The 18409-nt window shown below is 43.1% G+C and overlaps 1 protein-coding gene across 3 annotated transcripts in view; it reads left to right on the top strand.

Moving 5' to 3' along the window:
- CACNA1G (calcium voltage-gated channel subunit alpha1 G) overlaps window positions 1-18409 on the top strand; it is a 262233-nt gene that overhangs the window by 129294 nt on the left and 114530 nt on the right. For all 3 annotated transcript variants that reach the window (XM_040330722.1, XM_040330720.1, XM_040330721.1), the window contains exons 2-4: window positions 10326-10437; window positions 13923-14056; window positions 18268-18365. In XM_040330722.1, coding sequence (XP_040186656.1) covers window positions 10326-10437; window positions 13923-14056; window positions 18268-18365 — 344 coding nt within the window. The remainder of the gene's footprint in view (window positions 1-10325; window positions 10438-13922; window positions 14057-18267; window positions 18366-18409) is intronic.

The following is an 18409-nucleotide window of genomic DNA, read 5'->3' as shown; positions in this document are numbered from 1 at the left end:
TCTTTTCTTTTTCTCTTTTTTTTTAATTTCTTTTGACACTGAGTATGGAGATGTTGGCAAGGTTCAGAGCATTTCCTCTTTTCCTTTTTATATTTTTTTATTTATTTTTTTCCCTTTTATTTTTTTTTCTTTCCTTTTTTTATTTATTTTTTTCATTTCTTTTGACACTGAGTATGGAGATGTTGGCAAGGTACAGAGCATTTCCTCTTTTTCTTTTTCTTTTTTTTCTCTTTTTATTAATTTCTTTCCCTTTTTTTTCTTTTCTTTTAAAAAAAATTTCTTTTCTTTTTCTCTTTTTTTTTCATTTCTTTTGACACTGAGTATGGAGATGTTGGCAAGGTACAGAGCATTTCCTCTTTTTCTTTTTTCTTTTTATATTTTTTTCTTTTTTTATTCATTTCTTTCCTTTTTTTTCTTTTCTTTTAATTTTTTTTTCTTTTCTTTTTCTCTTTTTTTTTTTATTTCTTTTGACACTGAGTATGGAGATGTTGCCAAGGTTCAGAGCATTTCCTCTTTTTCTTTTTCTTTTTTTTCTCTTTTTATTCATTTCTTTCCCTTTTTTTTCTTTTCTTTGAAATTTTTTTTCTTTTCTTTTTCTTTTTTTTTTTTCATTTCTTTTGACACTGAGTATGGAGATGTTGGCAAGGTACAGAGCATTTCCTCTTTTTCTTTTTATATTTTTTTCTTTTTTTATTAATTTCTTTCCTTTTTTTCTTTTCTTTTAATTTTTTTTCTTTTCTTTTTCTCTTTTTTTTTTTTTAATTTCTTTTGACACTGAGTATGGAGATGTTGGCAAGGTTCAGAGCATTTCCTCTTTTTCCTTTTTTCTTTTTATATTTTTTTCTTTTTTTATTAATTTTTTTCCCTTTTTTTTCTTTTCTTGACACTGAGTATGGAGATGTTGGCAAGGTTCAGAGCATTTCCTTTAATTTGTTACCACTTATGAGCAGCGTTTGCAAAGGTGTGCATGTAGACAGGAAGCAAAGAGGCTTCAGGAAATCAGCAGCACTGACATGCAACAAAAAAAGCTAAGAATAAAGTAGAAGCAAAACCAAGGCTCATCCCCAACATATCCCCCCCCCCCCCCCCCCCGGCCACCATTATGAATTAATTACAAAATAGATTACATGGCCAATGAGGGTTATTTTAGGAGCATAAGGATATCATTTAGTGTCACTTTAAGTTTAAAATCCTGCAACCAGTTTGAATTTGATGCTGTTTAATGATAAGGATGAATGCACCAAGTTGTTTTCTATGAAGCAGAGGGTTCCCTCGTCTTCTCTGCACTGTGTGGCTGCCATAAGCAGTGGGGATGCTGCTTCACTTCTCCGGCATTGACATCAACATTTGTCACACAGATTGCAGCAACGCGCAGAGAACATCTCAGACAGCCGCAGACTATTCTCCCCTTCCACTGATTAGGTTGATACAATGATGCAGATTATTCACTGACCTAGTTATACGATCACTTTATATAATCAGCATGGAAGCGACATGTATGACTTCCAGCCCTGGAATATTAGCGCTGTCTAAACAATAAAAATGTGCAATTAGTAATAAAAAAAAGCAAGACTAAAGCAGAACCCTGGGCAAGTATAAAAAAATAAAAAAGTGCCCCTTAGTCTGGTTAGGCAATTCATTAAAATGCATTAAATATAATTTTAAAAAAGTTCTAAAAATATTTAAAATATTTCCGGGAGAACTGCCTGAAAGAGAATATTTAATGCTTTTCGGTCAACTTTATTTTACATGATTGTTGAAAGTTTATGAATACTTTACATATATAAATTCTCTGGGCCAGATCCCGTAATTTTAAGCAGGCGTAGCATATCGTAGTTACGCTACGCCGCCGCTACTTTGACAGGCAAGTGCAGTATTCTCAAAGCAAAGTTGCGGCGGGGTAGCGTAAATAGGCCGGCGTAAGCCCGCCTAATTCAAATATGGAACATGTGGGCGTGTGTTATGTTAATGTATTGTGACCCCACGTAAATGACACTTTTTACGAACGGCGCATGCGCCGTCCGTGAAAGTATCCCAGTGCGCATGCTCCAAATTAACCCGCAAAAAGCCAATGCTTTGGACGTGAACGTAAATGACGCACAGCCCTATTCGCGAACGACTTACGTAATTGACGGAAAATTCGACGCTGGCCCGACGTCCATACTTAACATTGGCTGCGCCTCATATAGCAGGGGTAACTTTACCCCGGAAAAAGCCTAACGTAAACGGCGTATCTGTACTGCAACGCCCGGGCGTACGTTCGTGAATTGGCGTATCTAGCTTTTTAGATTTTTTTGGATTTTTTTTTATGTAATTGAGGTGTTTTATAGCAGAAAGCAACACATATTTTTTTTTTTTCAAAATGATCAAATACAACCAAAAGAAAGCTCTATTTGTGGTGGAAAAAAAGAACATGCATTTTATTTGGGTACAGAGTCGCACAACCGCGCAGTTATCAGTTAAATTAGCGCAGTGCCGTATTGCAAATTTTTTAAAATTGTGGTTATTTTTTGGTTTATAGCTCATATAATAAAAACCGCAGAGGTGATCAAATACCACCAAAAGAAAGCTCTATTTGTGGGGAAAAAAGGACATACATTTTATTTGGGTACCGCAGTGCCGTATCACAAAAAAAATTTGGGGCTAGATTCAGATAGCCCTGCATAATTTAGTGCGGGCGTAAACGTATCTACGATACATTACGCCGCTGTAAATTAGGGCGCAAGTTCCGTATTCATAAAGAACTTGCGCCCTAAGTTACGGCGGTGTAACGTATGTGGGCCGTCGTAAGCCCGCCTAATTCAAATGGGAATGATGTGGGCGTGTTTTATTTAAATTATTGTTGACCCCGCGTACTTTCAATTTTTTACGAACGGCGCATGCGCCGTTCGTGAAACGAATCCCATTGCGCATGCTTGAAATTGCGCCGCAAATCGTCATTGCTTTCGACTAGAACGTAAATTACGTCCAGCCCTATTCGCGAACGACTTACGCAAACGACGTAAAAATTTCAAAATTCAACGCGAAAAAGACGTCCATACTTAACATTGGTTGCTCCTCATATAGCAAGGAGCAACGTAACGCCGGAAAAAGCCTTACGCAAACTACGTAAAAAATTCCGCCGGGGCGCACGTACGTTTGTGAATCGGCGTATCTAGGTCATTTGCATATTCTACGCACAGAAGCGCCACCTAGCGGCCAGCGTAAATATGCACCCTAAGATACGACGGTGTAAGAGACTTACGCCAGTCGGATCTTAGGCTAATTTCGGCGTATCTTGCTTTCTGAATACAGAAAGAAGATATGCCGGCGCAGCTTTGAATTTACGCGGCGTATCTATAGATACGCCGGTGTAAATTCTTGCTGAATCTAGCCCTTGGTTTCCTTTTTTTTTATTTTTTTTATTGTGGCTATTTTTTGGGTACAGCATCGCAGTTGTAAGTTAAATTAACGCAAAAAAAAATGGCCTGGTCATCGAGGGGGTTAAAACCTTCCGGGGCTGAAGTGGTTAAAAAAAAATTATCGCAAGCCATACATTTCTTGATCGATCAAGAATTTTCGAAGGGTCACAGTGCTGCCGAAACGCAGAGAACGAGGCGCGTTGTCCCTTTAAACGGAAGAGCGCGCCGCGCCGGGCCTCGCAGACATGAGCAGAACAGCCTTGATCAAGTCCTCGCGAAATCTGAGCCCCCGAGCCGGAGCCAAGTGAAAATTGTTTCCAAACCCCGCACCTCCTGTATCCTTTGTCCTGCGAGGTTGGCCTTGCATGACTAGCTGCCTGTTGCATAACCCCCAAGACAAATTTCTATGGCTAGAGGAGGTGCCCTCCCCTCCTCCATGCGTCTCCTAAACCTATCCCACCAAAAAAAACGACCCCGTGGGCTTTCATCTCCATATTTATTTTTCGTCTGCTTTATTCGTATTAAATACATCTGGGAAAGCACTCAGCGGGTTCGCCAGTGCAGTGTAAAGAACAAAAAAAAATCCTGAATAGAAGAGAGTCACAAAAACACATAAGTACTTAAGCAGAGTTAGTTAACCTTTTCTGAGCAACGCCGTATAATCGGTTTAAAGCCCAACGCAACTTTTACGTTTTAAATCTGCTAAATAGATTTTAGAGGCCTTGGACCAGATTCAAAGAGATCTGCGCTCTATTTGCGGAGGCGCAGGGCAACGATTTTGCCCTGCGCCCCCGCAAATATTTTGCGCTGCCCTCGATTCACGGAGCAGTAGCTCCCTAAATTGCGAGGGCGCGCCGGCAAAATTGCCCGGCGTAAGCGCGCGCAATGTAAATGATCCCGCCGGGGGCGGGAATCATTTAAATTAGGCGCGCTCCCGCGCCGAGCGTAGAGCGCATGCTCCGTCGGGAAACTTTCCCGACGTGCATTGCGGCAAATGACGTCGCAAGGACGTCATTTGCTTCAAAGTGAACGTGAATGGCGTCCAGCACCATTCACGAATCACTTACGCAAACAACGTAAAATTTGAACGTCGCGACGCGGGAAGGGCGGTATACTTTAGCATTGGCTGCCCCTACTATTAGAAGGGGCAGACTTACGCTAAAGACGCCGTACGGAAAATCCGTAACTTGCGTACGCAGGGCCCGCGCAACTTTGTGAATCGGTGTTAGTATGCAATTTGCATACTATACACTGAGCACAATGGGAGCGCCCCCTAGCGACCATCGCAAGAATGCAGCCTAAAATCAGCGTGGCATAAGAGCCTTATGCCACGAAGATTTTAGGCTGCAGTCGGCATTACGATGTTCCTGAATCAGGAGCATTCGTAACGCCGGCGCAATAAGCAATTGCGCTGCGTAACCTATGGTTACGCAGGCGCAATTGCTTACTGAATCTGGGCCATTAAAACAAAAAAGGCGCTCAATGCTGTACAGTTCTCTTTCTTTAGAAAACAGCCACAGCCCAGAGAGGAAAAAAAGACTGTCCACTGCCAGCATGCTGCAGATAAGAACCCTTTTGGAAGCTTCTCTGTGGAAGCAGTGGTCTCTCTGCAGAGAACCAACAGGCCCTGTTTTGCTTTGTCAGACCTAGAGCTCTCATTAGAAAACCTCAGCCGTCTGCTGATTGGAGAGCTTAAAGCGGAGGTTCACCCTAAACACCGGGCCAGATTCAGAAAGGAGATACAACGGCGTATCTCCGGATACGCCGTCGTATCTCTGAGTGCGGTCGGTCGTATCTATGCGACTGATTCAGAGAATCAGTTACACATAGATTTCCCTAAGATCCGACCGGTGTAAGTGTCTTACGCCGGCGTATCTTAGGCTGCATATTTACGCTGGCCGCTAGGTGGCGCTTCCGTATAGTTACGCAATGAATATGCTAATTAGGTAGATACGCCGATTCAGAAACGTACGTCCGCACGGCGCATCTTTATACGTTGTTTACGTTAGGCTTTTTCCGGCGTATAGTTACCCCTACTATATGAGGCGTAGCCAATGTTAAGTATGGACGTCGTTCCCGCGTCGAGTTTTGAGAATTTTACGTCGTTTGCGTAAGTCGTTCGCGAATAGGGCTGTACGTAAGTTCCGTTCACGTCTAAAGCAATGACGACTTGCGGCGTAATTTCGAGCATGCGCACTGGGATTTTTTCACGAACGGCACATGCGCTGTTCGTAAAATACGTCAAATACGTGGGGTCACAGTGAATTTACATAAAACACGCCCACATCATCCTCATTTGAATTAGGCGGGCTTACGCCGGCACACATACGTTACGCCGCCGTAACTAAGGGCGCAAGTTCTTTCTGCATACGGAACTTGCGCCCTAAGTTACGCCGCGTACCGTATATGAGATACGTTACGCCGCGCAGACAGATTCAGCAATGTATCTGAATCCGGCCCACGGACTTCATATGAGTAAGAACAGCAGCCTTAAGACTGCATTCACACCTAGGCGTATATACGCCTGAAGCGCGACGCTCGTGCCGCTGGAGGGGCGAATTTCTATTGATGTCTATGAGATGGTTCACATCTCACGCCGAAACGCTGTACGCCTGCCGCCTGAAAACAAGTCCCGGACCCTTTTTTTCAGGCGGCTTTCGGCATTCGGCATAGACATCAATGGAAATTATTTGTAAAAAAAAAAAAGTTAACAAATCGCGGCAAAATCCGAAGCGTAATGCCGCGTTACAGTCTGAATGCAGCCTATAATCAATGGTTTTTTTTTTCCGGAGGTGAATGTTTACCTTGATTCAGATGGATTTAGTGTAGCTTCCGGGTATCGTTCCCCGCGGGAGTGGGCGTGTCCTTCGTTTTCCCACGACGGCCCAGTGGCTTGTGGGTGCTGTGCGCAATGTCTCCTGGGAGTGATGTGTCGAGACTCCCAGGAGATGATCTTTTACTGCAGCCCGGCTACCAGGAAGTCTTTGCTTGTGGGCTTCACAATGCCCACAAGCAAGATGGAAACCGACAGGAAGAAATTTTATAAATCGTTCTTTATCGCGGAAAACAAAGTAATTCTCGAGGATGCGGCTAGCCAGTGAGTGTTACTTTTACATGTTTGTTACTATGCATTGCACCTGAAACAAAAAAATTGCGAATCCGCGGAACCTCCGCTTTAATGCCGCGTACACGCGATGTTTTTTCATGACGAGAAAAATTAAATTTTTGAATTGGTCATTAAAAAACGATCGTGTGTAGGCTCCAGAGCATTTTTCTTGTTGTAAAAAATGGTCGTGTGTAGGCTTTAACGACGGGGAAAGCAAGTCATAAGAGGGGAAATTTGCATAATGGGCACAAAAAATTGTACCTTTACTACCTCTTTAAGAAACGTGAAGCGAGGCAGACAATGGAAGACAATGGCAGACAACGGAAGACAATGGAAGACAATGGAAGACAACGGAAGACAATGGAAGACAATGGAAGACAACGGAGGCTTTATCTTGTGTGATTGCTTTCGTTTATCATGTAAAGTCGGAGAATGTTCTAATTAGGTCTTTGCAGATCCTTCTTCATGTATCATCTCACATTTGCATTAATATTAACAAGTTCATTTAGAGAGATTTCGGTGGACATAACAGATTTGATTGCTCGGCGAAGGAAGCGGGGGGCACAGCGCCTGATTGCCGTGTTTCTTTACTGGCTGGCGGCTCGCTTTTTATTTTCATTTGTTTGATGGGCAAAACTTCCACCAAGGCTGTAGGGTCCTCGTGTTTAAAGTGAACCTGTACTTTACCCCATATGGGCAAAATAACACTGCCCTTCGCTACCTTTTTACCCTAGAGCAGGGGTCTCCAAACTGCGGCCCTGGGGCTGGTGGTGGCCCTTTGATTCCCTTTTCTGGCCCTATGAGGCATTATTTCATCCACTGACACCAACTATGGGGCACAATTCATCCCACTGGCACCAACAACTGGGCATAATTCCTTCCACTGACACCAACAATGGGGCATAATTCCTTCCACTTACACCAACAATGGAGCACTATTCCTCCCACTGACACCAACAATGGATAACTATTCCTCCCACTGACACCAACAATGGAGCACTATTCCTCCCACTGACACCAACAATGGAGCACTATTCCTCCCACTGACACCAACAATGGATAACTATTCCTCCCACTGACACCAACAATGGAGCACTATTCCTCCCACTGACACCAACAATGGAGCACTATTCCTCCCACTGACACCAACAATGGATAACTATTCCTCCCACTGACACCAACAATGGAGCGCTATTCCTCCCACTGACACCAACAATGGGGTACTATTCCCCCACTGACACCAATAAAGGGGCATAATTCCTCCAACTGACACCAACAATGGGACACAATTCCTCCCACTGACAACAACCATAGGGCATAATTCCTCCAACTGACACCAACAATGGGGCACAATTCCTCCCACTGACATCAACCATAGGGCATAATTCCTCCAACTGACACCAACAATGGGACACAATTCCTTCCACTGACACCAACAATTGGGGCATAATTCCTTCCACTGACACCAACGATTGAGCACTATTCCTCCCACTGACACCAACAATGGGGGAAAAGTTCCTCCCACTGACACCAACAATGGGGCACAATTCCTCCCACTGACACCAACAATTGGGGCATAATTCCTTCCACTGACACCAACGATTGAGCACTATTCCTCCCACTGACACCAACAATGGGGGAAAAGTTCCTCCCACTGACACCAACAATGGGGCACAATTCCTTCCACTGACAACAAAAATAGGACACTATTCCTTCCACTGACACCAACAATGGGGGAAAAGTTCCTCCCACTGACACCAACAATGGGGCACAATTTCTCCAACTGACACCAACAATGGGACATAATTCCTTACACTAACACCAACATTGTGGTATAATTCCTTACACTAACACCAACATTGTGGTATAATTCCTTACACTAACACCAACATTGTGGCATAATTCCTTCCACTGACACCAACAATGTGGCATAATTCCTTCCACTGACACCAACAATGGGGTATAATTGCTTCCACTGGCAACAAAAATGGGACACTATTCCTCCCATTGGCACCAACTATGTCTCCCCCTAATATCAAATATCAGGCTTAGTTTTTTCCCACTGGGCACAGTCCAGCCCCCCTAAAGTCTGAAGGACAGTAAACTGTCCCTTTCTTTAGAAAGTTTGGAGACCCCTGCCCTAGGGGGACCCTTGAAACGAATTTGTAGGACTCGGGGGAACCCCTGCTAAAACCAAATTATCAGCAGTCAGTGGAAAAAATGCCCCTTACATTGGTGGTCAGGAAAAAGCCATATCAGAATGCCACCACTAAAGATCATTGGTGCCATGCCTGGGAAAAGTGGTGTTGGCCCTGGAACTGTGTGGGCATAATCACAGGGGAGGTCAATCAACCAGAGCTCGGAGGAACCTCTACCAACCTCTGGAGGAACCCTGGTTGAGAATAACTGCTTTAGGGTATGAAGGGTCAGGAGCACATGCTAAGCTTCCACTCTCTCCTCCATTGAATGTTCAAAGAGAAAGAAAAACCCTGGCCTGGATTCAAGAAGCAATTGCGCCTGTGTAACCATAAGTCACACAGCGCAATTGCTCACTTGCCCCGGCGTAACGAATGCTCCTGATTCAGGAACCTCGTTACGCCGACTGCAGCCTAAGATTTGCGCGGCATAAGGCTCTTATGCCCGCATATCTTAGGCTGCATTCTTGCGATGGCCGCTAGGTGGCGTTCCCGTTGTGCTCAGCGTATAGTATGCAAATTGCATACTAATGCCGATTCACAACGTTGCGCGAGCCCTGCGTACGCAATTTACGTCGTTTCCGTACGGCGGTTTTCGCGTAAGGCTGCCCCTGCTATTAGCAGGGGCAGCCAATGTTGCGTATACCCGTCGTTCCCGCGTCGCGAAATTTGAAAGTTACGTAGTTTGCGTAAGTGAATCGTTCACTTTGAAGCAAATGACGTCCTTGCAACGTCATTTGCCGCAATGCACGTCGGGAAAGTTTCCCGACGGAGCATACGCTCGGCGCGGGAACGCGCCTAATTTAAATGATTCCCGCCCCCTACGGGATCATTTAAATTGCGCGCGCTTACGCCGGGCATTTTGCCGGCGCGCCCACGCAATTTACGGAGCTACTGCTCCGTGAATCAAGGGCAGCGCAGTAAATTTGCGGGGGCGCAGGGCAAAAACGTTGCCCTGCGCCTCCATAAAAAATGCGCAAATCTACTTGAATCCGGGCCCCTGTACTTCTGGGTATGGAGTCACATGACTCTCCCCTGCCTCTTCCTATGGAGCAGCCAATTACAAGGCTCAAACTTTGCCATGTGGGGGCAGAAGGAGGGTAAGCTCCGACTCATCATTGGTTTGGAATGGTAAAAATTTGCGATGGGGCCTGTGTCACAATCTCACATAAGGGACAATTTACCAGCAACAAGGTCACTAAAGAGAGCGCTCACCTGCAGTAAGCTCCACCCCCACAATAGAAATTTCCGTTTTGGTGAGGTACTCCTCAAGGGTTAAATATTTCTAGGGGTGCAGACCCTGCAGCTTTTCTCGTCAGAACACTGAGAGCACACGAGGCGATTACAATGAACCAGACCCTCCCATTCAGAATCAGTCTGCAAAGGACATGGCGAAACCAACAGCTATTTCTTCAGAACAGAAGCAGGTAGGAATCTGAAGCTAAGCTTGTTAACATTTCTGCAATGTACATTGATCACCCAGAGGGGATTGTTTTTTTTTACACTTTAAGTTTTTTAATTGTAGTTAAGAGTTGTAAGCAGATTTATTTTTTATTTTTTTGAGCTACTAAAGCCATCTATAATTTATTGCTATGAGGTTTCCTTGACTTTTCTGCCCTATACCTGGTTTGAACGCTTCAGCATGCTGGTGATCCTCCTGAACTGTGTCACTCTGGGAATGTTCCATCCATGTGAAGACGTTGCCTGTGATTCCCAGCGCTGCAAAATTCTGCAGGTAAGTGCCCAGTTACTATGACTTACTGCTTTAACCACTTAAGCCCCGGACCTTTAGGCAGCTAAATGCCCAGGCCAGTTTTTGTGATTCGGCACTGCGTCGCTTTAACAGACAATTGCGCGGTCGTGCGACGTGGCTCCCAAACAAAATTGACGTCCTTTTTTTCCCACAAATAGAGCTTTCTTTTGGTGGTATTTGATCACCTCCTCTGCGGTTTTTATTTTTTGCGCTATAAACAAAAATAGAGCGACAATTTTGAAAAAAATGCAATATTTTTTACTTTTTGCTATAATAAATATCCCCAAAAAAGATATAAAAAAACTTTTTTTTCCCTCAGTTTACGCCGATACGTATTCTTCTACCTATTTTTGGTAAAAAAAATGGCAATAAGCGTTTATTGATTGGTTTGCGCAAAATTTATAGCGTTTACAAAATAGGGGATAGTTTTATTGCATTTTTATTATTTTTTTTTTTTTTTTACTACTAATGGCGGCGATCAGCGATTTTTTTCGTGACTGCGACATTATGGCGGACACTTTGAACAATTTTGACACATTTTTGGGACCATTGGTATTTTCACAGCAAAAATCGCATTTAAATTGCATTGTTTATTGTGAAAATGACAGTTGCAGTTTGGGAGATAACCACAGGGGGCGCTGTAGGAGTTAGGGTTCACCTAGTGTGTGTTTACAACTGTAGGGGGGTGTGGCTGTAGGTCTGACATCATTGATTGTGTCTCCCTATAAAGGGGATGACACGATCGATGCGCCGCCACAGTGAAGCACGGGGAAGCCGTGTTTACATACGGCTCTCCCCGTTCTTCAGCTCCGGGGAGCGATCGCGAGGGGGCGGCTAGAAACGAATAGCCGCGCCCTCGTCCTGGATCGCTCCCTGAGGCTTACCGACCGCCGCATGTACTGGGGGGGGTCCCGATCGGACCCCCGACCCGCGGCAAGGCAGCGACGTGCGGACACGTCGTTCTTCTTGCACGTGCCATTTTGCCGACGTATAATTACATGCGGCAGTCGTTAAACGGTTAAAGGGAGTATTTTGTGTCTTCTCTTGCCTGATGATCTGGCTCTTCAGCAATATAGTAGACTAGACACCTTCCAGGCTATGAGATACCATGATCCAGGGGCGGATCCAGAGTCTAGTCTCGTGAGGGGCACTGTCAGAAAATACATTTTTTTGGGGAGAAATTTATCCGGGAAATGGCTGGTGTTAGAGCTTCAATCATCACAGCCAGGTGCTGCCATCAGGAATTATGGGGCCCCTTACACAGCTTCAGGCATGGGCCCCCTGGTGAACCGGGAGGGGTGCTGCCGCCTCAAGTTGAGAAGCGGGGGGGGCTACCGCGAATTGAGAAGCTGGGGGTGCTGCCGCTAATTGAGAAAATTGAGAAGCAGGGGGTGCCACGAATTGGGGGGGATTGCCCTGGGGACCTCTGGGCCCCTTACAATATATATATATATATATATATATATATATAAAGGGGGCCTGGGGACCTCTGGGTCCTTTAATAAAAAAAATATATATTTAAAAAGAAAGAAAATTTTTTTATAGAAAAAAAAGTGGGTTGCCATCTGGGCCCTTTAATAAAAATAAAACAAATATATATATATATATATATAAAAAATGTAATTTTTTTTATTAAAAAAAAAGGGGGGTGTTGCCATCCGGGGCCCTGGGGACCTCTGGGCCCTTTAATAAAAAGAAAAAATATATATTTTTATAAAAAAAAAGGGGTTGCCATCCGGGCCCCTGGAGACCTCTGGGCCCTTTAATAAAAAGAAAAAATATATATTTTTATAAATAAAAAAAGGGGTTGCCATCCAGGCCCCTGGAGACCTCCGGGCCCCTTACAGGTGTACTGCCTGTACCCCCCTGATGGCGGCCCTGATCACGGCACCATGGTTGTTATGGTGTCAGGATGATTGAAGAGCAATATTTCTATTATTACATTGTAATATAAAATTAAATGGTTCAACTCACCATAATGCAGAATCAGTGGGAGCCCCGAGTGTGTCACTTGCCACGTCACCTGCCACCAGAAATGCGAATTGTCACCTGTCAGCAGATGCATATTGTCACTTGCCCTCCGCCTTCCCGACCTGCCGGGCTGCATGCTCGGTTAAGGGTCTAGTATCGATGTTGGGGGGAGCCCCACTTTTTTTTTTCTTCAAATTTTGCTGTGTGGTTCCCCTTAGAAACCCTAACAGTTCCAAAGGTCCTGGTATAGATTGGGGGGGCCCATGCTGTTTTTTTTTCTGACTTTTCTATTGCCGGCATTCTTTTCAGCTGTCAGTGGGGAGGCCCGCTCCTTAAAGGGGTTGAAAAGGTAAAAAAATGTTTTCCCTAAATAGCTTCCTTTACCTTAGTGCAGTCCTCCTTCACTTACCTCATCCTTCCATTTTGCTTTTAAATGTCCTTATTTCTTCTGAGAAATCCTCACTTCCTGTTCTTCTGTCTGTAACTCCACACAGTAATGCGAGGCTTTCTTCCTGGTGTGGAGAAAGCCTCTTGAGGGGGGGGAGGGGGTGAGCAGGAGGGTCAGGACGCTCACTAACACACAGCTCCTTTCTCTATCTGCAAAGTAGAGAGCATCCTGAACCTCCTGCTCGCCCCCTCAAGAGGCTTTCTCCACACCAGGAAGAAAGCCTCGCATTACTGTGTGGAGTTACAGACAGAAAAACAAGAAGTGAGGATTTCTCAGAAGAAATAAGGATATTTAAAAGCAAAATGTTTTTCCACCCTGAATTTTTTTTTTTTTTTACCAAAAATCTAAAAAAATGGCCCAAATTTTTTTTTTACTTACCAGAAATAGCGGTTGCTATGCGGAAGTCCCTAATCTGCCTCTTCATCCTCTGCGTCTGGTCATCTTCCTCTTCTTGCACCCGGTGTCTTCTGGTCGATAAGGGGGGGGGGCGCTGCCTTCTGGGAACTGTGTGTATCCCAGAGAGCAGCCGGCCCATTCACAAAGCGCCGCCGCGAATCGCGTATGCACAGTAGGAAATGGGCAGTGAAGCCGCAAGGCCTGTTTCCCTTAGTGAGGATGGCAGCTCGGGACCTGACGCGATCGAGCGATCGGCCTCGGGAGGGCCGACTTCACGGGCGCCTAGGACAGGTAAATGTCCTTATTAAAAATCAGCAGCTACAGTGTTTGTAGCTGCCGACTTAAAAAAAAATAATCGCGGGTGGAACCTCGCTTTAATAATGTAAACGCATGCAGGTTTGTCCAATAACTAAAATGATTGCCAGGACAAAACAACCAATTAGATTTCAACTTAGTCAAAGCTCTGAAAGTTCACTTTTGATTGGCTGCTCTGGTTTAATGTGTTTTCAGCTTGGCGCTTTATTAAAAAATAAAAAATCTTTAATATGCACTGCTGTGAAACAAAGGCTGAATGGGCTCTTGAAATGCGTTAATTGGTTCTTATCAGCTCTTCTCTGCTAAGTCTTTGAATTATCTTCTTTTCTCAATGCAGGGATTTGATGATTTTATTTTTGCCTTTTTCGCTGTGGAAATGATAATGAAAATGTTTGCTCTCGGAATATTCGGGAAGAAGTGCTATTTGGGAGATACCTGGAACCGCTTAGATTTTTTTATAGTCATGGCAGGGTAAGTGCTATTATTATTGGTATTACCATATTTTTATTGCTTATGTAATATTCCCATGTAATGAGATTTTTATATGAGGTTCTACGGAATTAGCAAAAGCTGAATATATTAGGGACTAGATGATCAATGCTTAAAAGGGATCATCTTAAAGTGGACGAGGCATCAGGTCTATTTCTTCATGTTGGGTGCATACATGCTTAAAGTGGTTGTAAACCCTCTGATACCCTTTGGCCAATTATGGCTCTATCAGCAGAGCGCGCTGTGATTGGCCAAAGCATGCAGGTCAGGGGAACCTCTGAGCCCTCTGTCAAATTGGTCTACATGGTTGTTGGATTGATCCTCTCTCCCTCCAATTTAGTCACCATCTTTCACCATCCTGTACACTTGCACCAGGGGTTCCGCCTGGACAGCCTTCTGTGATGGCTGCCGCCTTGTACATAACCTCTCGATTCTCGACACTGATGCTCTTGGGTGGCCCACGGTCTTTGACGCCATGCCCTCCAATGCACACATATCATGCCCAACATGTCTTCTCCTGAAGAGCAGTTTCAAGCCACGAAACGCTTTGAGATGCTAGATATGGTGTACTAGTTAGGATCCCAAGAATATTGACCGTGCAGATGTTATTATTTTAACATATTTTACCCTAACTATGAATATGGTGGCCCTCTTTAATTTACTGTGAACATTAATAGCCAGATTCAGAAAGACTGGCTTAACTTTCAGCCGGCATAGCGTATCGCATATACGCTACGCCGCCGTAAGTTAGAGAGGCAAGTGCTGTATTCACAAAGCACTTGCCTCCTAAGTTACGGTGGCGTATCGTAAATGGGCCGGCCTAAGCGCGCCTAATTTAAATGAGGAACAGGGGGGCGTGTTTTATGTTAATGACTCGTGACCCGACTTGATTGGGCATGCACCGTCCGTGGACATATCCCAGTGTGCATTGCTCCAAAGTACGCCGCAAGGACGTATTGGTTTCGACGTGAACGTAAATTACGTCCAGCCCCATTCACGGACGACTTAGGCAAACGACGTAAAATTTTCAAAATTCGACGCGGGAACGCCGTCCATACTTAACATTGGCTAGGCCAGCTATTTGTTCGACTAACTTTACGCCTGAAAATGCCTTACATAAACGGCGTATCTTTACTGCGACGGGCAAGCGTACGTTCGTGAATAGGCGTATCTCGCTGATTTACGCATTCTAGGTGTAAATCAGCGTTCATGCCCCTAGCGGCCGGTGGAACTAGACAGCTAAGATACGACGGCGCAGGCAGTCGTATCTTAGCTAAATTTAAGTGTATCTCAATTTGAGAATACACTTAAATGTACGACGGCTTAGATTCCGAGTTACGACGGCGTATCTACTGATACACCGGCTTAACTCTTTGTGAATATAGCTATAAATGTTTGTAAACATGTTTTTACTAGGTTAGAATTTGACACCTTGTTATGGGTGCATTTCTACATGGATCTCAATGCATGTAAACATGTTAGTATGTATCATTAAATTGTATATTTTCCACCATTCCATTCATTTTGTCATCTTGAGCTTCATTAAAAGTCCCATTTTCTTGTTTGCATCACTGCTTCCCCCTGCCAAAAATGGTGCTTTTATCGTCAAATTGTCCAAACTAATGAAGAATTTTTTTTTTTTGGGGTAATACATTTTTTTTTCAAAATTACATAGATACATATTAACTATGTAATTTTGAAAAGAAAAAAAAATTGTGTCTGTCTTTTTTTTTTGTTTATAGTGCAAAAAATAAAACCTGCAGAGGTGATCAAACACCACCAAAAGAAATAAAATAAATTTATTGATAAGCGCTATCTCAAGCATGTCTAAGTGGAAAAGGTTTACTGTGTGGGTGTGTGGGTCCCTTTAAATGTGTTCCCAATCAAATACAATGTGGGTGAATACAAAAAAAAATTGTGCTTGCAAAACCGCTGCTCAAATACCATATGATATACAAAATTGCAATAATATAATGTTTGGGGGTTATTCGTAATTTTGAAGCATAAAATACTGATTAAAAAAAAAAGTTCAAAAAAATGCCTGGTCGGCATGTGGTTAAAATAAAATAAATAAAAATAAAAGCCAAATAAAATAAAATAAAATAAATAAAGCCAAATAAAATAAATAAACAAAATAAATAAATGAAAAAGCCAAATAAAATAAATAAATTAAATAAATAAATAAATAAAGCCAAATAAAATAAAAAAAATACATAAATAAAAAAGCCAAATAAAAGCCTTATATGTTCATAAAAAAAAAAAAAGTAATAGTAACAAAAAAAAAATTCAATACGATTTAGGCAGGGAAATTAGAGGTAGACTCATTGGCAAGTTAACCAGCGCATACGGCTAAATCCGTTCAGATCTCTGGCCACGAAAGGGTTGACACAACATCCAGCATTGTAATTATGCCATAGTTCTTCTTTAATTGAATCATTGACGTTCTCTCCCGCAAGGTCACTCCCAGGACAGGGTAGGTGCTAACCACAGACATGTAGAGTGTGTAGTCTGGATAATTTGGCCCGTGCCTTTGATTTTTCCTTTAAACACGAGGTGTTAGCCATCTCTGTAAGGAAATATAGTATTATTTTCTTAAAAGAAAAAAAAAAAAAAAAACGGAAAGTGACATTTTCCTTTGCAAGTTCTCTCTGTAGAAAAAGGCGAAAAAAGCAGACACCTGGTTCAAATTATAGTCTGTTTCAGCGCACAAGAATCTGCTGGCCGTGGCGAAGAATCCACATAAAACTCAGCTTGACACGGCCAAAAGTGTGGTGTTCCTGAGGCATGAGGCACCTCAGATCTCTTGTTTTACCGACTTAGCGTGGAGCACACGGGGAGCTGTCGCTAATGAACTGGAATTTCCTGGAACGGACTGGACGTTTGTTCGGTTCCTTTAAAGTCCAGGCCCAAAGGATGTCTGGAGCGTTAGAAAGTTAACGAGCTGTAGGACGTGCTAAATCACAAGGTATCTTTCTATTAGCCATGGGTGAAGCTGGTTGGGAGAGTTTCTATCAATAAAAAAAAAAAAAAAGTAATAAAATATGCCATACATGCCAGAGAAATAAAATAATAAAAAAATAAAATAAGGCTCTTCCTATTTTCCTTTTAACCCCTTACAGCTTGCCGGCCCTTTAAGAGGTTTAGAAAGTCGGGAGGCAGGGATGGGGCTTATGATCATGTGACCGCCGTGATTGGCTGTCATGGTGGTCACATGATCAGAAAGCTCCCAATCACAAGCTGCGATCGAGAGCTTTCTGTAATGCCCCGCATACGCGATCGGAATTTCCGATGGAAAAAGTCTGATGGTGTGTAGCCCCATCTGAGTTTTTTCATCGGAAATTTCCGATGAATTCCATCGGAGTTTAGATATAGAACATGTTCTATATTTTTCCGATGGAATTCCGTCATGAAGAAGAAGGTATACTTCCAGGTATGAGGAGCATGTGACTCACTGACCTAACTTCTACATGATGACACTGGTGCTTGCCCATCCATAAAGGTGGGCAAAGAAACCTCGGCCTGGTCTTCTTCTTCTTCCATTCGACAGACACCATAAGCCTTCAATGACAGATTCGACCTTAATTGTGCCTAACCTTAACTCCATTAGTCCAATATTATTCTACATAAAAGATTCTTCTTCTTCTTCTTCTTCTTCTTCTTCTTCTTCTTCTTCTTCTTCTTCTTCTTCTTCTTCTTCTTCTTCTTAAAGATTCTTCTTCTTCTTCTTCTTCTTCTTCTTCTTCTTCTTCTTCTTCTTCTTCTTTCCATTTTTCTTCTTCTTCTTCTTCTTCTTCTTCTTCTTCTTCTTCTTCTTCTTCTTCTTCTTCTTCTTCTTCTTTCCATTTTTCTTCTTCTTCTTCTTCTTCTTCTTCTTCTTCTTCTTCTTCTTCTTCTTTCCATTTTTTTTTTCTTCTTCTTCTTCTTCTTCTTCTTCTTCTTCTTCTTCTTCTTCTTCTTCTTCTTCTTCTTCTTCTTCTTCTTCTTCTTCTTCTTCTTCTTCTTCTTCTTCTTCTTCTTCTTTCCATTTTTCTTCTTCTTCTTTCCATTTTTCTTCTTAGTTTTCACTGATCTAGAAATAAATATTTTGTTATCTAAGCAGCAAGAAACCAGCAAACCAGGAGCAACCAATTAATAGTAAAGGTCATTGTGGCAATTTGTTTCCTAATGTATCCTATGTGTGTTCTTGTATTCAGGATGCTGGAATACTCTCTGGATCTTCAAAATGTCAGCTTCTCTGCCGTACGCACAGTCAGAGTTTTACGTCCTTTAAGAGCCATTAACCGAGTGCCAAGTAAGTTCCCTTAAAGAAACGCTCTTATTTCATGTAATTGTATG

The sequence above is a fragment of the Rana temporaria genome, chromosome 12 (genome assembly GCF_905171775.1).
Source record: "Rana temporaria chromosome 12, aRanTem1.1, whole genome shotgun sequence".
Taxonomy (NCBI): domain Eukaryota; kingdom Metazoa; phylum Chordata; class Amphibia; order Anura; family Ranidae; genus Rana; species Rana temporaria.
The sequence above is the reverse complement of the archived record's forward strand: the minus strand, read 5'-3'. Positions and strand labels throughout refer to the sequence as shown.